The following is a 25,268-nucleotide window of genomic DNA, read 5'->3' as shown; positions in this document are numbered from 1 at the left end:
TACATAATTCAGACAGTAGATGGATGTTTCTCCTGCTTGCCTGATGCTCAGAACCATTGGGGTGCTTGCGTTTCTATGGATTCCTGGGCTTTCTCCAGATTCCCTGGATCGGAATTTCTAGGGCGTGGGTCTGGAAGTTTGATTTTTTAGCAAACACTTCCAGGTGGTTTTTATGGTCAGGAAATTAGGGAAAGAGGGAACTACCTTGTAAAATGTTCTAGTGCCTTAGGAGAGCTACTTAAAGCTCCATGGCCCTCAGTTTCCTCATCTGTAAAATGGGGATATGTATGTGTGTGTATTTATATATAAATATTTATATATATTATATAGATATATTTAAAATTTATTTAATGAAATGGCTAACATTGTGAATGACCCACATCTTTACTGTTGGCAAGGGTCTGATTTTCATGACATTTGTGACTAATTGTTATATAGATAATTCAAGCTTATAGAAAAATTCCAAGATACACATGCACAGAGATGCAGAGATAATAACCCAGAGATGCAGCTGCTAACATTTTGGAACACTGCCTTCTAGTCTCGTGTGTGTGCATGTGCCTGTACATACATGCAGTTCATATTCAGAAAATGGGGTTATACTGTTCCTGTTGTGTTGTTGCACTTGGCAGTGGACCATAACATTCTTTGTGCGTCAATAACTAAGAGTTTGTTAGACTTGGGTTCATATCTTGATTCATGCACTCAGTAGCTCAGTGACGTTGGGCAAGTTATTTAACCTTTCTGAGCCTTGATTTTCTCAGTTGTGGAGTGGGGCAGTGATTGGACCTATGCTGCAATGTCACTGTGAGAATTAAATCGATAATTCATAAAAAGTGCTTATCATGGCACCTGGCTCAGAGAGAGCCCCTGTTAGCTGACAGCTGTGACTATCCTGCAGCACCAGCCCTGGGGACCTGGTAGAAAGAGCTGCTGATCCCCAGGGTCCCCATTTGGGAAGTTCTGCGCCATCTCTGGCCAGTCCAACTTCACGTTCTGGGCAGTTTTCTGGAGTTTTCCCTTCTTGGACTAGCCATGCTCTTGTCCGGAAAGGTGATCTGTATTCCTCTTTGGCTCAAGGGGAAGCCCTGGACCTGTGGCTGCCGCCTCACACTCCATCTGCTTCCTACACCCATCTGTCTCCTCCATTCTAATGCATCATAGTGGGGATGCCCCTTGATTCTGGCTTCTGGGCAGGTGTAGGTCCAGTCTCTGGGTGACCCTGGAAACTCCTCCCCAGAATCCAAACATTCCTTCAGCAAATAGCTAGGACGCGTCGTTTTGTGAGGGGTGGGGTGCGGTGGGGCTCAGCCTGTCTTCTGCACAGACATTATCTCATGTGATGCCTCAGCAGGCATGTGAGCAAAGGTGATATATGCCCATTTCGCAGATGAGAAAGTGGAGGCCCAGGGAGCTGATATGACTTGCCCAAGCCTCAGAACTGGAATTCAGAAACGCACTTCTCCCACAACACCTAGTAGGCTTCCCAAAACGAGTGAGACTGTCTCCCTGCCCTTGAGGGGTTGATAGCCAACTTTTGGATTTCCCATTTGGTGGGAAGGACCTATGAGCAACTCAGAGTGCAGCATCCTGGTAAAGAAGGGAACTTTGGGATCATACCCTAGCTTTGTGGATCCAGGCAAGTGGTTTAATGTTTTTGTTGCCTCAGGTTTTTCATTCACAGAATGGGCTCAGAACACCGGCCTCACAGCTAGCATTGCTGTGTGGATTTAAAAACAAACAAACACATTCAAAGCATTTATCTCACAGCGCCGGCACACTGTGAGTATTCAGTGCACGGTGGCTGCGCGATCATGGCCATTATTCCCCAGAATGCTTTATGGTAACTGACAAAGATGCCCCCAGCAGACATCCCAGAGATGCTCTCATCATGGACTTTTGACCCTGGTATCAAAAGAATGCCTCATGCGGAAGATTAAAAGGAAAGAGGTAGTATGAAAAAGTATGAAAAAACAGGGAGAGATCCTGGAGGCTTGCTACCAAGGGAAAAAAGTATGATACAATTTATGTGAAAAGACCCACAAACCTACCCATCAAACAACACTGCAGAGTTTCTACATGTATGTACATATATGTGAAAGTACATAGGAAAAGGTATGGAAAGAAGGACACCAACCAGATCTCAATAGTTACCCCCATTATCTTCAGGGAGAAGGAGGCCAGCATCAGTGGGAGTAGTGGTCACAGGGAGCTTTGGCTTTATCTGAAGCGTTCTAGCTTCTTCTTTACAAAGAAAATATATGGATGTGTTTATTAAATAAGTAAAGTAAACTAAAATAAAGTTATCTTTTCTGCAATATTGGGGCTTTGGAATCAGACTTGGGTTTGAATCCTAGCTCTCTACTTAAGTTGTGTGATGGTGAGCAAATGACTTAATTTCTCTGGGCATCATTTCTTCATCTGTAAAATGTAGATCTTGACAGCACCTAGCTCTGGGGTATGTGAGGATATATTAACATGATACATGTAAGAGCACACGGAAGTGCTCAATAATGGTACTTTTATTTTTATTTATTTATTTTTGCGGTACGCGGGCCTCTCATTGTTGTGGCCTCTCCCGTTGCGGAGCACAGGCTCTGGACGCGCAGGCTCAGCGGCCATGGCCCACAGGCCCAGCCGCTCCGCGGCATGTGGGATCTTCCCGGACCGGGGCACAAACCCATGTCCCCTGCATCGGCAGGCGGACTCTCAACCACTGCGCCACCAGGGAAGCCCCGGTACTTTTATTTTTATCGTTATGCTTATTTCATTTACTCTTCCAAATCTGAAAAGGGCTCCTTAATCCTTTAAGACTCCTGTGTCTTCATTACTCACCAATTATAATGCAAGGAAAACAGTAATAAATTTTATTATAGCGTATGTACAAATAAAATGCCAGAGAAGAATCGATAAAGACTTGCTGGAGAAGGTGACATCTGAGATGGGCTTTGGAGAGAAAGTCAGATTTTCATGAGTTGATGGGGTGGTATATCAATTAGCTATGGGTTCCATTAATGCTGCATAACAATCACAAACCCTTAGTTGTGGACAATATAAACTTTAATTGGTTCCCTGAAGATTAGTGGCTCTTCTGATGTTGACTGGGCTCCCTCATAGCCAGCCCCAGGCAACAATTTGCTTTTGGCTGAGCTAGGATGGCTTTGGCTTGGATGTCTGTGAAAACTTGACTTTGCTCTGTGTAGTTTCTCATCCTTCAGCGACTAGCTGACCAGCCTGGGCACATTCTCATGGAGATTCAAGAGAGCAAGCAGAAACCCACGAGGCCTCTTTCTCTTGGCGGAGGCAAGTCACACTGGTTGGGTGCTGGTACCGATTCTGCCTGTTTAGTGAGTTCACTGCAAAGTCATATCGCAAAGGATGTGGAGATAGGAGGGGTAAAGGATTCAGGTCCTCTTTACGTCTACCACAGGGGGATATGGAAAGGACTTTTAGGTAGGAGGAGCCTGAGCAAATGCATAGAGAGGTGACGTGTTTAGGGAATTGCATGGAAATGAGAGGCAAGGAGAATAATGGAGTTGAGATGAACCCCAAATAATAGTCAAAAGAGTTTGAACATTATTCTATAGGACAGTGTTGCCCAAACTCATCAGTTTGTATCACCATCGTACTTTTTGTCATATCTGTGTATTTTGCTATCAACCAAACCCAATTTTCTAAAAACATACATGTATCTAAAATTAAAGCTTTGTACAACTATTGTAATAGAAAACTAGTATCACTTGCCATAAATGGAAGACAATCAAGAAAATAAATACGATGAACATGTATCATTAAGTTGTTAAATACTGTTACCTGCCCAGGGCTGTGAGTCTGTGTCCTGCTGTCTGTTATAAAGAGAGATTAGCCAGTGTTAGGTGTTAAAGACATAATATCACTGAACTGAGACTGTCTCTTTGATATATAATTAGAAGACTGCAGGGAGATTAGGACAGGAAAGAATGTGCTCATTATGGGACCCAATGTTGCCATGCCTGGGTACCACCCCAAGTTATCAGTGGTACCGACACTTGGGAAATGCTGCTCTTCAAGCATGGGTGTTTGAGCAGTGACATGGTTCCATCAATCCTGCTAAATGTCCATTGACAGATGAATGGATAAAGAAGATGTGGTACATGTTTACAATGGAATACTACTTACAGCCATAAAAAGAATGAAATCATGCCATTTGCAGCTACACGGATGAACTTAGAGATGATCAGACTAAGTGATGTAAGTCAGAGAAAGACAGATACCATATGATATCACTTATATGTGGAATCTAAAATACGACACAAATGAATATATCTATGAAATAGAAACAGACTCTCAGACATAGAGAACAGACTTGTGGTTGCCAGGGCGGAGGGAGTTAGGGATGGATTGGGAGTTTGGGGTTAGCAGATGCAAACCATTATATGTAGAAAGGATAACAACAAGGTCCTACTGTACAGCACAGGGAACTATATTCAGTATCCTGTGGTGAACCATAATGGAAAATAATTTTTACAAGAATGTATATATATATATATATATATATGTATATGTATAACTGAATCACTTTGCGATACAGCAGAAATTAACACAACATTGTAAGTCAACTATACTTCAATTGAAAAAAAAATGTTGATACTTCCAAATCAAATTGCTTTCTGGTGGCATTCTCAATGGTTTCTCACATTCTCATTGACATTGGATAGCATCAGCGTTAAAAAATATTGCCAACCTTATCCAAACATTTTTTTCCATTGATAAGCAGCTAATGCACATACATCGTATTTTCTAAGATTGCTACAGATGTGCAAACAGGAAAAAAATAGGTCACCCGTAATCTTAATTTTGTTATATACCCTCCCAAGGCTTTTTGCATCTATACTCGTATAGCTTTATAAAGCTTTTAATACATTATTTATACATTACAAATATTATACATATTTTGTACATCTTTAAATGGTATGCCACTATATGAATACATTGTAATTTATTTACATCAGCTCTTATCACTGAAGAGTTGGATTGTTTCTAATCTTTCATGGCTATTATCCACTTGGAGCAAGACTTCATGAATATCCTTAATTATTTCTTTAGGATAAAGCCCTAGAGCAACACTGTCCCTTAGAAATATAATGAGGGTGACAGATGTGAACCAAATGTATAATTTAAAATTTTCTAGTAGCCACATTAATAAACAGCTGAAATTCATTTTAGTAATATATTTTATCTAACCCAATGTATCCAAAAGATTATCATTGAAACATGTAATCCATGTAAAAATATTAATGAGATATTTTATGTTATTTTTTTCCTATCAAGTCTTTGAAATCCAATGTGTATTTTACACTTACAGCACATCTCAATTCAGACCCTAAAATGTCAAAGTTAAAGTAAAATGTAGCTCTATCAAAATGATAAGTTTATGTTTAACAGAAAAATGCTGTACGTGGCTTCCATTTTCAAATTTAAATTAAATAAAATTTAAAATTCCATTCCTTAATCACCCTATAGCAATACCCTAAATGTTCAGTTAGCCACATGTAGCTGGTGAAATGACCATTTTGGACATTTGACACCGAGATTAAATCAGTTTCACTCGTGTCCGCTTCTCAGCGTGTGAAACCAGAGCAGAGTTGGGGGTGGTGCCTGGATATTGGATTTGAGAATCCATCGGCAAACATCAATATCTGAAACAACAGCAACAACAACAAGGCATGGCCATATGACCCAGCAATCCCACTCCTAGGCACGTATCTAGAGAAAACCGTAATTTGAAAAGATACATGCACCCCAGTGTTCATAAGCAGAAGAGTTTACAATAGCGAAGATATGGAAACAACTTAAATGTCCATCGACAGGTGAATGGGTAAAGAAGATGTGGTACGTATATACAATGGACTACTACTGAGCCATAAAAAGGAATGAAATAATGTCATTTGAAGCTACATGTATGCAACTAGAGATTATCATGCTAAGCGAAGTAAGTCAGAAAGAGAAAGAAAAATACCATGTGATATCACTTATATGTGAAATCTAAAATATGACACAAATGAACTTATCTACAAAACAGAAACAGACTCACAGACATAGAGAACAGCCTTATGGTTGCCAAGGGCGGGGTAGAGGAGGGATGGACCGGGAGTTTGAGACTAAGAGTTGCAAACTATTGTGTATAGGATGGATAAACAACAAGGCCCTACTGTAGAGCACAGGGAACTATATTCAATATCCTGTGATAAACCATAATGGAAAAGAATATGAAAAAGAATATATATAGATAGATATATACATATCTATATCTATATCTGAATCACTTTGCTGTACACCAGAAACTAACACAACACTGTAAATCAGCTATACTTCAATTAAAACAAAAACAAAAACAAGGTCTTCCCTGGTGGCACAGTGGTTGAGAGTCCGCCTGCCGATGCAGGGGACACGGGTTCGTGCCCCGGTCTGGGAAGACCCCACATGCTGCGGAGTAGCTGGGCCCGTGAGCCATGGCCGCTGAGCCTGCGCGTCCGGAGCCTGTGCTCCGCAACGGGAGAGGCTGCATCAGTGAGAGGCCCGCGTACCGCAAAAAACAAAAACAAAAACAAGGCAGGCAGCAGAACTAGGGTGAGAGGGCAGCCCAGCAGGGGTCAGGGTTCATGAGGGCAGCACCCAGGCAGGGCAGTGGCCTGGTGGAGTTAGGGAATTCGCTAAATTCAGCAGACGGAGCCAATAAATAAGTATATTGAGGATTGTTTTTCTCACTGCCTGAGAAGAGTGATACAAATGTGGGGAGGGAAAATGTTAGAATAAACCCCATGGTGTTGGATTGGGATTAGAGGTATCAGTTATCAATACATATAAATAACAAAATAAATATAGGTGCAGATTTATGTATCTACGTATTCACATATGCATTGCTCATACATATGTTGCCTAGGCTGTCTACTAAGGGGACTGGAAATGATGACACCCCGGTATCAATAATCTCACCAAGTACCCAGATCTTGGCTTCTGAATACCATATTCCGCTCAGAGGAACCAACACTCCTTGGAGAAACGATGGATTCCAGGGTTGGGTCAGGAAAAGAATAAGATGACCCTAGAAAATTTTGTGGTGTCGGAGAGTAAGGAAGTGCTCAAAGAATGATGGGGAACGTGTCAAAGTGTACTTCTTTCTTTTGTGTGGTTTTCCATACCTGTATAAAGAGAATAGTTAAAACAAGTCGTAAAATAAAACGAGAGACATGAAAGTTCTATGGATGTCTTAGTTGAGAGCCCAGCTTTGAAGTCTCAGTAGGTCAGACCCTATTCATTCAGAAATAAGCTAGAGAAAAAACATATTCTTTTTGAAATTTCCTATTCTAACACTCAAAATTGAGATTCTAAATGAAAAGCATTCTAGGTACATTAGCATAAGGTGATTTTTGTGCCGTTATTGCAATAGAATGTGGGCTGATCAAGAATGGCAACTTTGGGACTTCCCTGGCAGTCCAGTGGTTAAGACTCCGTGCTTCCACTGCAGGGGGCACGGGTTTGATCCCTGGTTGGGGAACTAAGATCCCACATGCTGCGCGGCACGGCCAAAAATATAAATTAATTTAAAAAATCTCCGTTAAAAAAAAAAAGAATGGCAACTTTCTCTTTACTAGTGAGGTGAATAAAATTAACGTTAACTTAAGCACCAGTTTTCTGATTTCTTCCAGTGGGCTTCAGTGTCAGGTGAGCTCTCCTCGATGGCAACAGGGATGCCCCGCCAGCTCCTGGCTTCGTTGGCGCCCTCCTGACACTTCCAGTGGGAAGTGGGAGCTGTCCTCTGAGTGCTTGGGAAGGGTTGATGGGGAGGTTTCTCGGCGGCCCAGCCTGGCTTACTTGTTACTTCTGCTCCAAAGGCTGCAGCCAGGCCTGGGTCACATGCCCACCCTGCAGCCCGGTGGTGGTGGGGTGGGTGGGTGAAGCCAGCCTCACCTCAGCCACATGAACTGGGAGCCGAAGAAGGAGGCTCCCCAAAAGAAAGCTGAAATAGTCTTTGTATGGAGACCAGCTAGACAGAAACAGGTGCCCACTGCTGTCATGCCCTGCTCCAAATGATGTGATCCTAGAATTCTGGGACCGCCTTCTTGATAAATATTGGCTGACAGGTGCTTTAAAATGTCAAAAGCATTTGTATAACTAAGGATTTTTATTTTTGTTTCATTGAATTATCTTTATTAAATAGCTTTTAAATCACAAAAATGAAACATGCTTTGAGTAACTATTGAAACAAAGCAAAAATATATAAAGAAATACAACCGTTTTTTTCTCACCCCATCTACAGAGCTTCCCCATCCCAACTTAGCAGGCTGGGGTGTGTCTTGCACACTTTTTTCTTTGCTCATGCACACCTATTGCCTTTCTTTTGTTAATGTTGTTAGTTTTTACATAATAGGCAATAAAAAAAAAAACCTTTCCTTTTTCATGGCATGGCATCCCTCTAGAAGCATGGGTTCAGGTCCATCTCATTTTATTTTTTAAATTTATTTTTTGCCCACACCAGGCAGCATGCGGATCTTAGTTCCTGGATGAGGGATCGAATCTGTGCCCCCCTGCGGTGGAAGCATGGAGTCTTAACCACTGGACCTCCAGGGAAGTCCCGGGGTCCACCTCACTTTAAAAGTATTTGTTAATTTATGAATACTTGCATGTGACTTAAGACTGAAATAGTAAAAAAGGGGTTAAACAAAATGTTCCTCTCACCTCTGTCCCCCTCCCTCCCTCTTTCCTTCCCTAGAAGATTAGGGATCTTTCCAGAGAGCGTCTGCATTTACAAAGATACACAAATGTAAACATTTCCCACATGAATGAGAGAGTATTTATTTTTATTTATCAGCATATCTTGTCTTAGTACACAGCACACTTCCTCTTTTTGTTTTACAGCTGCATAGAGTTCCGCTGTGTGCGTGTATCCTCATTTATGATGAGTCTCCTACCGATGGCCCCTCAGGGTGTTTGCAATCTTTTGCCATTGCAAACAGAACTGTAGGAAATATCCTTCTCCACAGTCATTTGGCACAGGATGGGGTGCCTGTGGGAGGAGTTCCTACAAGTGCAACTGTGAAGGTCAAAGGATTGGTGCAGTGGAGATGTGGATGGATACAGTCCAAACCCCGCCCCCACTACACGGGTACAACGCACGCCGTGCTCCCCAGCAGAATCTTGGAACCTGCCTGTTTGCCCATCTTCACCAACACAGTTGGGACATGAATGGAAACTGGGTCTCACTGCAGTTGAACCGGTCTTTAAAACACGGAGTTGGGGTGCGGAGGGGACATTGGGGAGATGCTTGCCTCTCCTCCTTGTGGCAGTGCCTCTGAGACATGTCCTCTGTTCTCTGTGTCTCCGCAGAGCAAGCTGGTGAAGTACTTCAGCCGGCAGCTGTCCTGCAAAAAGAAGGTAGCCCTGCAGGAACGCAATGCCGAGCTGGACGGCTTCCCCCAGCTCCGGCACTGGTTCCGGATCGTCGACGTGCGGAAGGAAGTCCTGGAGGTGACTGGAGGCGACCCCTGCCCTCTGCCCCTTACTGGCCGGCAGTCAGCCCCCTCAGGCAGTGGGTTTTTGGCTGTGTCTGGCTCATAGTAGGACTTAAATACGCGTTGGATGCAGGCACGGAGCATCTCTGATGCTGTCTGAATGGGGTCATTAAGAGTGTGGTTCTAGGGACTTCCCTGGCGGTCCAGTGGTTAAGAATCCAGGCTTAGGTTCGATCCCTGGTCAGGGAACTAAGATCCCACATGCTGTGAGGTGTGGCCAAAAAAAAAAAAAAAAACCAGAGTGTGGACCTAGAGTCAGATAGACCCTCTTTCAGCTCTGCCTCTTAAGGACTCAGCCTCCTGGGCCAAATCACTTTACCTCTTAGACCAGTGCTGTCCAGCAGAATGTTCTACTATGGTGGAAATATTTCATATCTGTGCTGCCTGATGTGGTAGCCACCAGCCACATGTAGCTACTGAGCACTTGAATTGTGGTTAGTGCCTGTGACTGAGGAACTCAAGTTTTAATTGTATTTAATGTTCATTAATGTGGCCAGTGGCCACCATACTGGGCAGCATATCTTAGGACATTGGTTTTCTCATCTGTTCAATGGGGTAATGGTTGTCTCCTCTTCTTAAGTAGTTGGCATGATAAAATGAGATGATCTGTGTAAAATGTTCAGCCCATAGTCTGCAACCTAATAGTACCCAGGAAATGTCAACTTATTATTGTTGTTGCTGTTGCTGAAAACTTTGGAAGTAATAGGTTTTCTAGTGACAAAATCAGAACACCTGTTGTCTTGTGTCCACGCTCCAGGAGTGGACCACCTCCTTAAGGTTTCAAGGATGGTGAGATTTCCTTACCCTCTGGGATCTTGGGTCCCCCCTTGTTTTCAGTGAGTGGGTGGAAACTTTCCTAATAAAATCAGCTCTCATTCGTTGAATCTTCAGTGCCAGGCATAGTATTGAGGGTTTTACATGCAGGATCTCAACTCTTGAGACTGTTCAGACCCTCACAACGACCTTTTGAGGTAGGTATGACTTTTACCCCATTGTACAGAGCAGGAAACCGAGGCTAGAAGATGGAGGGAGTTGCCCTGCTCGTGAGTGGGCGGGGCTAGCAGGAAACCCCAGCTCAGATGGACTCCAGAGTGTGAAGTGGGAAGCACGGTGCTTTCTCCTCGTTTTCCTGTTGGGGGGCCTCCCTGAGCTGGGGAGAGGGCGTTCTGGGCGCCCCCCTCACCTGCAGGACCAAGTGCCATTTCTCAAGGCACCCCCTGCTTCCTGCTCAAAGAGGCCTGGAAGATCCTTTTGTCTTTTTAGACCTTGTTCCCAACGTGATCTTGCCCGAACCTGCTACATATAACAGTCCTGAGCTGGGGGTACAGAAGCCTCACATTCCCCTCTCCCCCCTCCGCCTGCATCTTGTGCATACGCACCAGATGGTGTAGGAGTCTCTGTTTCTTAATATCATTCCCAGGATGGCGGTTTCGTGTGAATATCCTTAAAATGAAAGGTCCCATAAAAGTACAGACAGTACATTTTATTTGCATGGCTCCATACATGTTTCAGAGGCTTTCGGGACCATTTATTTATCAATTGAGGCGAATAAGACCGAGACAAACCTTCAGGGGTTGAAAACTAGTGGCCCTCTGCTGTATCTCGTATCTGAGGCACAGATATTTTTTGTTTGTCTTCAAAATTATTCTTGAGCCAGTATTTAAGAGTTGGAAGAGTCTGCATAAAAAACTCAGATCTTCGGCTTCTCTCGAAAAATCGGAATTGCTGACCGCACAGAACCGAATTCCTGTCTGGTGTCAGTGAACCGAATTCTGCTGCCCCTTAGGATCCCGCAGGCTAGTCCTCAGCTTTGCTCATTTACATTTACCTGGCCTGCAGGTGCCTGGGCTCTGGCTCTTATCTTAGTCTATGAGAATCGAGTCCAAGGCCACCAACCAGGTGGTGTGGACGGAGCTGGGTTTCCAGCTCTCTGTCTGCAGCTCACGCGTGTGTCCCCCAGGCGGCCCCCTTCTGTGGAAGAACCAGCAGTATGGAGAAATCTCCTAAGTGAGACTGCCTGGGTTCACACTTACTCACAGTGTGACCCTGGGTGATGGTGGTCTGACTTCTCTGAATGCCAATGTCCTAGTTACAGACTGATGATTATGGTAAAAGTACCTGCTTTATGCGGTCTTTGTGACCTTTAGAGAAAATCCATGAAAAGCACTTAAAACAGTGTTCTATTTCAATTATTATTATTATTATTATGAATAAATCGAACAGAAGTGCCTCTCCTCTTTTGGGCCAAGCTAGTTAAAGCCTTCTCCATTTTTTTCTGTCATTCTTCCTGCTGTGATTAGTGTGTGTGTGTGAACCGTAAACTTCAGTGTAAATTGAGTATTTGGAGGGTAAATTATAGGATTAAAATGCACAAGTGGATCTTGCAGCAAAGAGGAGAATTCTTTTATGTTGTGAATCATCCCTTCTAAATGTAATTCAATTCACACTTTCAGATCCTGGTGCACCACCTTGCTTAATGTGGACTTCCCTGTAACAGTCCCTATTTGAGGAAGCTGCTATGTGACTCATTACTGTTCTTTCTCTGCCCCTGACCTAGTGAGTTGGAGAGGCACTGATTGGGTTTCAGCTTTTGCCCGGCAGCTTTTTTTTTTTTTTCATAGAATTTTTGTGTCGATGCAGTTTTCATCTTTCTGACTGCCAGATTAAGGCGGGGGCGGGGTGGGGCAGGATGGTGTCTCATTTGTTTGTAATACACAGGTATGGCCACAAGAGGGCGGAAGTACTCCATAATATTGCCTTAGAATCGCCATTCTTTGCTATCTAAAACTCTTATTTTAATAATAGTAATAATAATAATAAATGTAAAATGTTGGTTACCAATAAGTGCTATAATGTGAAGGCTGTTTTTTTTTAGATGCGTAAATATAGAAGTTTGACCAATTTCCAGGTGTGTCCATATTGTGGTGTATAGGGACACACTGCTTCCGGGAAGGGAGGGATGGTTGCTGGCGGTGGTGAAGGGACACCTGACCAACACAGTTATAGCCGGCAATCCTACCTTTCCTCCAGCCCATCTCTTCAGCGGTGTCCCTTTCCCCACTCTATGCTGTACTCCACTTCGTCTTAGATTGCAAAGTCTTGCCCTATCGGGCTCAGACCCAAATCCCGTTTGATTGACAGCACTGAACCACCTACAGGGTTCCAGACCCCCTTTCCCCTTAGGGTTCCTGAACCCCCAATCTGAGCCCTAGAATGTGTGGCTGGGAAAGAGAGAAGAAAAGGGAAAGGAGACCAGCCATCAGGAGACTTGGGCTGTCCAGTTTTCTCTGCTCTTATTAGTTCACCCTGGATTTGGGACAAATCATTGCAGTCCAAGCCGGGCAGGAGGCATGGAAGGCCTTCCAAGATGAGTAAATTGGAGCCCTGCCTATAAGGAGTTCAAAAACTGCATGGGGAGACAGGTAATTAACAGCCACCATTTACAGAGCTCCGACTATGTGCTAAGCATACCTGCGACCTTACAGAGCACATGAGCTTAAGATTCCCACTTTTCAGGTGAGTAAAGTGAGGCTCAGAGAGGTTAAGTGATTTGCCCGGGATCATCTAGCTAATGAGTGGCAAAGCTGAGATTCAAACGCAGGCCTGTCTGACCTGAGTGAGGAGACCCAACCGTTATGCTAAGCCGACATCCACGGAGAGCCTGGCCTTCCTCTAGGTACCACTAGAGGGCGACATGGAGGCCTCCCCTCGGGGCGCTTCCGGTCTGTTTACCCTCCTTCTCTCTTCCCTCCGCTAGGAGATCACCCCGGGCCAGCTGAGTCTGGAGGACCTCTTGGAGATGACGGACGAGCAGGTGTGTGAGACCGTGGAGAAATACGGGGCCAACCGGGAGGAGTGTGCCCGCCTCAATGCCTCCCTCTCCTGCCTACGGAACGTCCACATGTCAGGTGAGCAGCCCCAGGGGGATGGAAACGCGTCCGCGACGTGTGCCGCCATTCCTCCGGGTTCCTGTGCCCGCACCTGCAGGCCGGGATGAGGCAGAGCCGACTCTGGATGGTGCGTACCTCTCATGAGCAGAGGAAAGAGGGGCCTGGAATTTGGAGCCAGAAGAAGTGGTCAGGGCAGCTACTCTTGCCCAAGGGAGACCTTCTGAGGTGGTAGGGCATGGGCTTCTGGATAATTAGGGTCCATATATGGAAATATTGGGCGTGAGTGAAAGACTAGGGTCTTTTTTTTGCTCCGCAGCATGTGGGATCCTCCCGGACCAGGGCTTTGTGTCCCCTGCATCGTCAGGTGGACTCCCAACCACTGCACCACCAGGGAAGTCCCTAGGGTCTTTTTACCTTATACATTGGGAAGTGCCTTTGTATTTTGGCTCAGCATCTAACTTCTTATTTTTCTTTTTCCATAAATAATATACATTCATTGTAAAATAAATTAGAAAATAGATTAAAAAAAAAAAACCAACCCAAGTCCCCACCCTCTACTGTTATCATTTTGGTATAATTTTTGGTATAATTCTTCCTGACAAATGGGTATGTGTATAGTTTCTCTAAACAATAAATGATAAAACCATGAAGCTAGGATTATCCATACATATTATTTTGAAACCTGCTTTTTTCACCTAACAAAATAACCTCTGATTTGTTTTTATCAGTTTGAGGTCCAACATTGTAATCTTTCTTTGCTATTTTTCATTAATTTCTCAAATACCTGTTTTCCCTGATTAGCAGGACACCAAACATCATTCTGATTGAGGTTTCCTGCTTTCCTCTAGCCTCATGATTTTTCCACTATCTCTGGGGCCTTTTCAGTCCTAAGCGATCAGCTCTGCAAACAGCCAAAGAAAAGCTTACTGGTCCACCTGCATGGTTGTTTCAGTTCCCACCACAAGGAGTCACTGTTGAGCACTAGTCTGGCACTGATAAAGTCAGGTGGCTGTTCATCTATAGGTGCCCTAGCTGGATTCAACATGCAACGTTCAACGAGTATTTGTGGAGTGATTATGTGTGCCAGCAGGGCTGGGCATACGGAAGTGGACAAAAAAGAACATGTTTGAAACAGGTCATTGGCCCAGCTCCCCCATGCACGCCCTTTTGGATTCTTTCTTGCTAGCAGACTCTAATGATGGCTACGATCATCATCAAATAGCCCTGAATTGAGGGCTCTTCTGTCATTGAAGCATGTTTGGTAGCATTCCTGGCCTCTACCAGTAGAGGTAACGCTAGATACCAGTAGCGCCCCTGCCTCATCCCTGTCATGACAAACAGAAATGTCTCCAGATGTTTCTAAATGTTCCAGGGAGGGTGCAGAATTACCCCTGGTTGACTAGCTATAAAGGTCATGTTATTCTTCACTCTAGTACAATGCTATTGACTCACCTAATATTCACATAGTTAAAAAAGGCCGCTCAGTCACTCAGTGCAGACAAAACCTGCTTCAGGGGGACTTCTTCTCTCTACCTACTGTGAGAAGCAGCTGGGAATTTTCTCGCCTTTAAAAAATTGCACTGAACTACAGTGTTATATCATAAACACCTTCCTTTGTCAATAAGTGTATTTCCTGCTCATTTTTAACGCCTGAAATCTGCCACCATTTATTCCACCGGCCTCCTATTTCTAGAAATGTAGGTTGTATCCATTTTTTTTCCTGTTATAAGCATTGCTGCAGTGAACAACTTTGAGTGTTAACTTTGGGTACATCCTTGGCGATCCCTGTAGTGTGAATTCATAGGAGTGGAGTTCCTGCAGCAAAGTGTTTACATATTTTAAGACTTCTGGTGAATGTCGCCATATGGCTTTCCAAAAATTCGTACCAATTTATGCCTCTCCCTCCCACCGCCCCCCACAATGCATGAGAGTGAGCATTTGAGGTTAGGTTCTTTTTTTTGTTTGTATGTTTGTTTTTTTAAACATCTTTATTGGAGTATGATTGCTTTACAATGCTGTGTTAGTTTCTGCTTTATAACAAAGTGAATCAGCTATACATATACATATATCCCCATATCCCCTCCCTCTTGCATCTCCCTCCCTCCCTCCCTATCCCACCCCTCTAGGTGGTCACAAAGCACCGAGCTGATCTCCCTGTGCTATGCGGCTGCTTCCCACTAGCTATCTATTTTACATTTGGTAGTGTATATATGTCCATGCCACTCTCTCACTTCATCCCAGCTTACCCTTCCCCCTCCCCGTGTCCTCAAGTCCATTCTCTACGTCTGTGTCCTTTATTCCTGTCCTGCCCCAGGTTCTTCAGAACCTTTTTTTTTTTTTTTTAGATTCCATATATATGTGTTAGCATACGGTATTTGTTTCTCTCTTTCAGGCTCACTTCACTCTGTATGACAGACTCTAGGTCCATCCGTGAGATTAGGTTCTTAATTGCTTTTCAGAGTTAATATCTTCTCTTCAGAGTTGCGCTACTGAGTTTGGAAAAGTTCTTATAAGTGAGCTGGACCTCAGTTCTTCCTGAGAGAGGGGTTTATGTCACCTCTCCGTGGGCTGGGCCATCATCCTTTGTAACATTCTGGGCTTGGTGAGACCTTGAGAGGGCCTCTAATCGGGTATTTTTCAAAAATTTTTTAATCAAGATACACAGTAACAAATATGATTTATATTGCAACCCTGTACACACACACACATACACAAATACACATGCATGTACACATTCACATATACAACTAAAAGGAGTTTCATGAAACAATACTCATTCTTACTATACATGATATTTTATACACTTTTTTCTATTTTATTCCATGTCATTTGCCGAATGCTGGTGATGACCCACCACGTTGATTTCACAGCCCACTTTTGAACTGTGAGCCATGGTTTGCAAAAAACACTGACATAATCAATCCTCCCGCCACCACCAACCCTTCCTAGGCAGCTGAGATTCCTTTGACGATGTCCTACCTCTGATGCCACCCTTTGAGCCACTGGGACCTTGAAAGCAGTGACCAAGGGCTGTGCTCATGCCCAGATTCCTCCAGCGCCAGGGTCAGCCTGGAGAGAACCTCAACTCAGTAAAGCACTATCCACTCAGCTCTGAGTCTCCTTAACATCGTACTCTACTTCTGTCTTTCCTCAATGTTATGGTGCCACTCTTCACATTTTAAGTTTAATTTAAACTTTTTTAAGGAGTGTTTTTTTTTTTTTTAATGGATACCTCTCTTCCTTAGTAGCCTTAAAGCTGCAAGAGGGCAGGGATCATACCTGTTTTTATACACCATTTTGTTCCCAGCTACATATCTAGCCCATAGGAGGGACTCAATAAATATCTCTGAATCAATACACCTTCCCGCTCATGTAGCCCAGGAAAACTCCCCAATGCCTTAGAACAGTCTTTCTTATGGATTGCAAAGCACCTCAGGATCTGGTTCCCATTTGGAAGCCCACTGTTCACATTTCCCCCGCAAGCCCTAAATATCCAATTAATCTATTAGTTACTTAGGGTTTCCTAGATCAGACATGGATTTTGCCTCTTGGTACTCACCCCTCTGCCTAGAATTCCCTTCCCCTTTGTCCTCCTGGTGAATCCCTGTTTATTCTCAGGCCCAACTCCTGCCTCGAAGCCTCTGCACTTTGTTGAATGAAAAGTTTTGTGGGAAAGCCGCCTGACATGCTTGCTACTGATCTCCACCAGGGGGAAGCAGTGAGCCACCCTCAAAGGATTCTTGCTTTAAATTCTCTTCGTTCAAAAATTATCATTGGTGGGCTTCCCTGGTGGCGCAGTGGTTGAGAGTCCGCCTGCCGATGCAGGGCACATGGGTTCGTGCCCCGGTCCGGGAAGATCCCACATGCTGCGGAGCGGCTGGGCCCGTGAGCCATGGCCGCTGAGCCTGCGTGTCCGGAGCCTGTGCTCTGCAACGGGAGAGGCCACAACAGTGAGAGGCCTGTGTACTGCAAAAAAAAAAAAAAAATTATCATTGGTTTCTTGAAGCTTCGAACTATCTTGGGAGCTGGCTGGTTCCTGTCATTTCCTGCCCTTCACCTTAACCAAAAATGTTATCCTAAACTAGAGAAAAAAATAAGTGTCTTTCGCACTAGACTCTCGTTTCTTGAGAGTCTTACCATATTCAGCTTGGTATTCCCAGCTCTCAGCCAGAAAGCTGGAGCCTCCTACAGTGATAAAATCAGATATTTAAAATTCTGGTGTGTAGTGGGGACTCAATGCACGTTTGTTGAGGGACTGAAAGAATACAAGTTGTGATGAGAAACTCGTATGGAAACCAAACATATGGAGACAAGGAAGCTTTATGTCTGGCCAGGAATGCGTGTAATCCCAGTCTCTCTCTTTCTTAGAGCAGAGGGGCAGCTTGATTTTAGAGTTGTTAACTCTAATCTTAGTTTTCCTCCTCGGGTTTTGGGGCTATCCTTATTTCCCAGTGCCCAAGGAACCCCAAAGATAGGAAAGCTTAACCCTTTCATCTCTTCTCACATCTTGTTAGGTCAGCCTTAGCCGGACACCAAAGAATGTGCGATCATTCCTTCAACAAGCTCCAGGGACCCCGAAGCCAGGATATCCCAACCATTCCTTATCACATCAGCTATGGCCTGAAACCACAAACATTCATCCACTCATTTAACAAAGTTTATCGAATGCCTACAGTATGCCAGACACTGTTCTAATCTCTGAAAATGTGTGCTTAGATGTCTGTCCTTATGGAGTTTACATTCTAGTGGGGGAGACAGGCAATAAATTATATCATAATAAGCATGTACATTAGAAAGTGTGTTAGAATAAGCGCTGTGGAGCACTTCAAGGCTGGAGACCTCAGGTAGGAAGACCACGGGCTCCCTTCCTGACCCTTCCTTTGCTGGGTCACAGCTGCCCTGTCAGAGGAGAGCCTGGTGGGGGCGTGGCTCAGGTATCAGAGCGCTGTTGCCGGGACTGTCTCTTTTCTGATGTTTGCTCTTTCTCTCTATGCTGTTTCTTGGCTTTTTGATTATTTTTAGCCTACTAATGTGTGGTCATTTGTATCTTCACTTTCCGAAGGAAAAACCCAGGTTCAACGTAATGGAAGACCCTGCTTTTCTCCCTCCCTCTCTCCCACCCCTCCCTCCTGTACACATGTATCAAGCACTCACTGCACATCTGGTACTGTACTGGGTTCCAGGGCCTGATGACTTTCTTGGGGCTTCAGGGTAGAGCTGAGACCAAGAGGAGGAAGGGGGAGGTCTCCTAATGACCGGGGGGTGGTGGGAGCACATCAAAGTGCATTGCTTCCGCAAGGGAGCTTGGAGCATCCCAGGCGTGGAGAGACCAGTGTGGCTGCCCCACTGGGAATGCTGGGCAGAGAGGTGGGAGCTGGCATCAGACAGGGGGCAGGGCCAGCCGCCACGGTGGGCCATGGCCCAGAGCTTGCATGGCAGGGTTTTGAGTAGAAGATGCCTGGATTACTTGTCCAGTTTTCAAACAAACACCCTGGCTGCAGAATGGGTGGGTGGCTTGGAGTGAGATGCCAGGAAGCGTAAGAGGAGCCCAGGGTGCCACTGGCAGACAGGTGTCCCGGGAGCTTGCTTTGTTGAGCCCCCCTCCAGCTCCTCCTTTTGAGTTTCGGGGGTGGGTGGAGGGGCAGGGAACTGGCAGCCAGGAGGAAAATAGGTTGCAGAGTGGCCCCGAAATAGGACAGCCTCAGATGCTCTCTGGTATCTCCTCAGTTTGGGTATTGAATGAAGCCCACCAGAACCCCGCCTTCCACTCTAGCCTTCCTTCCACAGGAACAAAGAGTAGGAACCGTCTTGATTGCCCTATTGTTCCAGTTGCTTCTAACTTCGGGAGGGCTGGGCTGGGTGGCGGCGGAAGAGCCGCCGCGTCTGGTGTGTTCCAGCACCACGTCCTCCCCCGTTCTCCAGCGTCCTGTTCTGTGGGTTCTCAGGAATCCCTTACACAGCGAGACTCCGCGTTAGGACTCCTGATTGCAAGCGACAGAAACCCTTCTGCAGACACAGCTCATTCATTCACTATAAATTTCGATTGAACAGCCTTTGTTTCGGTCTCGGTGGGGGACTAGGGACACAGTGGCGGGCAAGGCCAGCCAGCTCCTGTGGACCTTGTGTTCCAGACCCGAGCTGTCCACTATGGCGGCCACTAGACTCCTGTGGTGAATTAAACTTATGTTCATTGAAGTGAAATAAAATTAAGATTTCACTTCTTCCATGGCACGAGCCCCACTTCAAGTGATCTACAGCCACCTGTGTCTAGTGGCTACCCTATTGGCACAGCACGGTTCTAGGTCGTTTCCATCAGCACAGAAAGTTCTGTTGGACAGCACTTTTCTAGAATATGTCGAGAGAAACAATCCACAAGAGAAATAACAAACGGTGATCAGTTTTATGTGTAGAATTAAAATAGGGTGATAACGATGGTGGCTAGGTGGCCAGCTTTGATGGGGTGGCCACAGAGGGAGGGTCAGTCAGAGCTCTACCAGAGAAGCAGAACCGGTAGAATGAATATATTAAGAGATTCATTGCAAGGATGTGGTTAATGTGATTGTGGTGACTGGCTGGGTAGGTCTGAAATCCGTGAGGTAGGCGGTCAGGAAGGGTGGGCTGGAACGATTGGGCATGAGCTGAAGTTGCTGTCCATGGGCAGAGTTTCCTTTTCTTCAGGGAAGCCTTAGTTTTGCTCTTAGCGCCTTTCAGTGGATTGAGTCAGCCCTTCCAGATTATCGAGGGTAATCTCCCTTACTTACAGCCAACTGACTGTGGACTTTAATCACATCTACAAAATACCTTCACAGCAGGAATATAAATTAATAATTGCTTGAATTACTGGGGACTGTGCCTTAGCCACGTTGACATATTGAACTGACCATGACAGTGGGCCTCTCTGGGGAGGTGACATTTAAACTAAACCTTGAATGACAAGAAGATACAGATATGAGAAGACGGGGGGAAGAACATTTTGAGCAGAAGAAACAGGTCATCAAATCTCGAAAGCACTGTTAAGAAGCGGAAAGAAGACCCACGTGGCTGAACCGCGGGGCGTGTTCGGATAACCCGTTCCTATGTAACAATCTACTCCACAATTTAATGGCTCAAAACAGCGCCTACATTGGTATCTTTCATGATTCCCTGGTTGGCTGGGCTCGGCTGGGCGGTTCTTTGGTTGCGTGTGCTACGGGCTTGACTGGGCTGGAACATTCAAGATGGTACACGTGCGTGGATGGCAGTTGACACTGCTTGTTGGATGGGAGTTCAACCTGGGCTGTTTATGGGGCACCCACATGTTGCGCGTGGCTTGGGCTTCTTATGTTGGAGTGAGCATTCCAAGAGGCAGGAATTGGAAGCCACCAGTTGCCTTAGAAGCTGGTCCTGGAACAGGTACAGTATTGCTTTTGCTGGTGACTCTATCAGTGAGGGATCAGTCAGGGAGCAGAACAACTTGAGGGTAATGGAAAAAGAACTTATCATCGGAGCGCAGACCTTATACAACGCTAGGAGGAGCTGGGGAAGTAACAGTTTGAAAGGACCAACTGGAGGTTCAGAGCAAAGTCTCTAACCTGCCCTGATAAGGGAAGCCAGCCTGGGTTGTTGGGAACTTCTGGAAGCAGCATGTCCAGTTGTTGCAGGAGGACCATGAAGAGGGGCTGGTGTAGATGCCAGTGGAAGGTTATTGGTTCTTTGGAGCTATCGCCTCTGTGAGTTTGTAGGAAGTGTCTGGTGGTGGACCTGAGGTCACTGTTGGTCACCAGGGTCCCCGTCAGGAAGGAAAGTTGGCCGTGGAGCAGGGAAGATGGAGGATGAGCTCCATCGTCCGCACCTGCCGCCTGCTGCCCTTGCCACCCTTCAGAGCAAGATGGCTGCTGCTTCACTTTCTCTGCCCTGATCTGGTACATGTTCACTTTTGGCCAACTCTGACCTGAAACCACAGAGAACAGGATTCCGGAAACGTGGTACCAGCCTAGCCAAGTCGACAATAGGCTAGTACAGTGCAGGGAGCGGGGGTGGCAGGGAGAAGGTGCAGGTGGAGATGCGGGCGGGGACCAGCTCCTGGGGAGCCTCGGAGCCATGGCAGGAAAAGCAGAATGGGAGGCTGTTGGAGGGGGTTTAAGAAGGGAATCGTCTTGATTTGATTTCACTTCACTCATAAGGGAGAGATGGATGGAGCTGGCTTTAGGCAAAGGTCAATCCATCAGTGAGTCTCTCTCCCTCCTCCTTCATCTTAGTTCTGCTTCCCTTGGGGTCAGCCTCAACCCTCCCTATCTGGTTAACTCTGCCTCACTTTCCTCATCTGCAAAATGGGCATGCTGATAATATTTTCCTCATGGCATGGTTGCAAAAAAAGAGTTAATATAAACACTTAGCCTGATGTCTGGCAAATCAAGTGCTTAATATATGATAGCTATGATTATCCTTATTTATTTATTTATTTATTTATGGCTGTGTTGGGGCTTCGTTGCTGCGCGCGGGCTTTCTCTAGTTGCAGCGAGCGGGGGCTACTCTTCATTGCGGTGCGCGGGCTTCTCATTGCGGTGGCTTCTTTTGTCATGGAGCACGGGCTCTAGGCACGTGGGCTACAGTAGTTGTGGCACGCATGCCCAGAGTTGTGGCTCGCGGGCTCTAGAGCGCAGGCTCAGTAGTTGTGGCGCACAGGCTTCGTTGCTCCACAGCATGTGGGATCTTCCCAGACCAGGGCTCGAACCCGTGTCCCCTGCAGGCGGATTCCTACCCACTGCGCCAACAGGGAAGCCCCATCCTTATTATTCTTTTAAGTCAGCTTCCTCCTGCACACTGCCCCCCACCTCACCCCAGCCCTTCCCTCCCAAGCTGAATCTGCAACAGTGTATTTTCCCCACAAGCCTCTGGCTGCTCCCTGGGACACAGGACATCCCCCCCGCCACCCCCCACCCCACACACCAGCCTTTATCTTACAGCCCCGGAAGCAGAGCCCCAGGTCAGCACCCAGTCCAGGGCTTAAGCTGCCCTTCCCGATACAGCCTCTATTTCTGCTTTCTTGCAGGCCACATTCTGGCCCCTCTGTCGAGCCCACCTGCCGCTTCACACAGCCAGCTCTGGCTTTTGTGGAACCGCCACACACACACACCCCGCCCCCCGTCCCGCCCCAATGAGAACAAAGAGAACGTGGCTCCCCGCTGTCATCTCTGATCAGCACCGTGGTTGCACCCAGCAGGTGCTGAGCAGAATTGGGCACAAAACTGACACTGAACTCGTACTATATGGTCTGCAGGGGCTGAACTGTTTGAGGATTGTGGGTTCCATGTGCACTACACCCGATGAGCCAAGTCAGACCCAGGCGGACTGTTACAGCTTAGAATCAGATCCCAGCTCCTTCTCCCAGGCTCCTGATGTCTCCACACCCAGCTACCCTGACCTTCCTGCTTTTCCTTGAAAGGCCTGCCTCAGGGCCTTTGCACGGGTCCTTCTTTCTGCCTGGAATGTGCTGCTCCGATCTTCCTCTGGCTGGTTCCTTATCATTTTGATCTCAGCTCAAATGAGACCTTCTCCTGATCCCACCTTCATCTCAGTCACTCACTCATTTCTTCATGGTCCCTGTCACAAATACAATGATTTCGTTTTAAATATTTGTTTCTCTACCCCTTCTCACTAGAACAGTGGTTCTCAGACCTGGATGTGCATCAGAATCCTCCAGAGGGCTCCACTCCCAGAGTTCCCATTTCAACCGGTCCAGGTCAGCACCTAGGAATTGCATTTTTAACAAGTTCCCAGGTGATGCTTCTGCTCCTGGCATGGGGACTACATTTTGAGAGCCACTGTGCCGGAATTGTCCCAGGGCCTGGCTCAGAACTAGAGTGTAAAGAGTAGTTATTGAATGATTGAATGAGTGGTGGTCCATGATAATGGTAAGAGCACATACTGAGTTCTTACCGGGCCAAGGGCTGGCCTGGGTAACTGACATGCAGCGCTGGCTTATTTAATCCTTTCAACAACCTCACGAGGTCCATGTGATTATTATTTCTATTTTCTGGTTAGAAAACTGAAGCTCAGAGTCACAAAGCAACTAAGTACCAGAGGCAGGGTTTGAACCTGGGTCCATCTGACTCCTGTCGAGCCGAGGCTCCCTCATTAGAGAGAGGTGGGGGGAGTTCCCTGGCGGTCCGGTGGTTAGGACTCCGCACTCTCACTGCCGAGGACCCGGGTTCAATCCCTGGTCAGGGAACTAAGATCCCACAAGCTGTGTGGCACAGCCAAAATAAATAAATAAATAAAAATAAAAAACCAGAGAGAGAGAGAGAGAGAGAGAGAGAGGTGGGGACAGCTTTCCCCTTAACTCTGGGAGGTCCATCTATCTCCGCTGAAGTGGTTGCCCTATGGGGGTGTTGCAGGGATGTAGCAGCTTAAAAGAGAGCTTGAGATAAAAAGAAATTACTTAAAGCCTGGATGTAACTACCAAGCAACAGCAATATCACCTGTTGACAGAGCACCTTCTGTTGTAGGAAGTACCTGCATACAGATGACCCCATTTGATCCTCACAACCCTGTAAGTGGTGGGCAGATGAGTACACATTTCACAGGTGAGAAAACTGAGGCCAAAAGAAGGTCACTTTGACCCTCCCACAGTCCCACAGAGCTGGAATTGGAACTGCAATGTCCCATTCCTGATTCTCAGCGCAGATCCCTTTCTGCTGTATGCTGTTGGGGGATGATGGTGGTGGCCATGTTTCCCCTCCACATGGGATCCTCGAACTAGAGAGCCGGGAGCTGCCCCAAGCTGGGTGTGGCTGGGAAATCTCAGAAGCCCCTTGATCTGCTTCTGAGTCCAGGGAGGCTCTTCCTTCTCCTGGCAGGGTTGAGTCTTTCTTGGTGACTGTTTCTGCCCTTCTCAGCTGTGGTCCTAAGAGAGAATGGGAGGCGTCCTTGGCCATATGAATGTGTTTGAAAAGTTCAGTAAATGTGCAGGGGGGAAGCAGGAAGGGCAGGGAGGATGGAGAAAAATGTTATTACCTTGTATTGTTATTTGAACCAAGTTATTTCCCCTCCCCGTAAAATGTCCCAACATTGTGACACTGCATTGCTGGAAACTACGAGAGTGGTCCAGTTCATAATAGTCACACTTTTCACTCAGTTTTTTTTTTTTTTTTTTTGCATCGTTTACTTATTTTCCTGATTACTGACTTACAATCTTATATGAGAAGTATCCAGTCTATTGTTTGGGGAAGGAAAAAAAAAAAGGCTTTGTTTTGACCATAATTTGCCTGCTAGTTAGTATTTTAAAGTTGGATCCATAGGAAGGAAAAGTCTGGAAGGAAATACACTTGGATATTTACCATAGTTGTTTTTGGAGTAAGGTGACGTTATTTCTGTTTTGCTTATCTGCACTTTCTATCTTTCTGGGCAAGGAACAAGCAATGATGTAATTTAAACAAACAAACAAAAAATTAGAAGGAAAAAAATCTTCCATGAGCCCAATTTGCTTACCTTTTTCTGTACCCACCCCTTTTGTTATTTCTATGATTTCCTCATTGATTAACCCCCTTCTTTGCACCTGTTCAAAAGGGCAAACTTCCTGCTGCATCTTCCTGAAGTTAAATTCCCTGTGGCTCAGACAATTCTTGACGATGCTCTAAAATGCAACTTAAATGCCACCACTGCTGGGAAGGCTGCCTAGATTGCCCCTGCTCCACTCTTGTGTTATTCATCCTGCAGTTCTCTTGTAGTTGTTCTGATATATAAATCTCCCATATCAGATAAGAAATTCCTGGATAGCAGGAGCCATCACAAAAATAACAATTAATTATTAAAAGTATGCTCTGTATCAGGTACTGTTCTAAGCTGA

General features: G+C 45.7%; 1 protein-coding gene across 1 annotated transcript in view; it reads left to right on the top strand.

Moving 5' to 3' along the window:
- KSR2 (kinase suppressor of ras 2) overlaps window positions 1-25,268 on the top strand; it is a 400,467-nt gene that overhangs the window by 69,117 nt on the left and 306,082 nt on the right. Inside the window, exons 2-3 of the mRNA XM_067700755.1 lie at window positions 9,367-9,507; window positions 13,309-13,459. Of these exons, the coding sequence (XP_067556856.1) occupies window positions 9,367-9,507; window positions 13,309-13,459 (292 nt within the window). The remainder of the gene's footprint in view (window positions 1-9,366; window positions 9,508-13,308; window positions 13,460-25,268) is intronic.

This window comes from Pseudorca crassidens, chromosome 12, assembly GCF_039906515.1.
Source record: "Pseudorca crassidens isolate mPseCra1 chromosome 12, mPseCra1.hap1, whole genome shotgun sequence".
In the NCBI taxonomy this organism is placed as follows: domain Eukaryota; kingdom Metazoa; phylum Chordata; class Mammalia; order Artiodactyla; family Delphinidae; genus Pseudorca; species Pseudorca crassidens.
The sequence above is the reverse complement of the archived record's forward strand: the minus strand, read 5'-3'. Positions and strand labels throughout refer to the sequence as shown.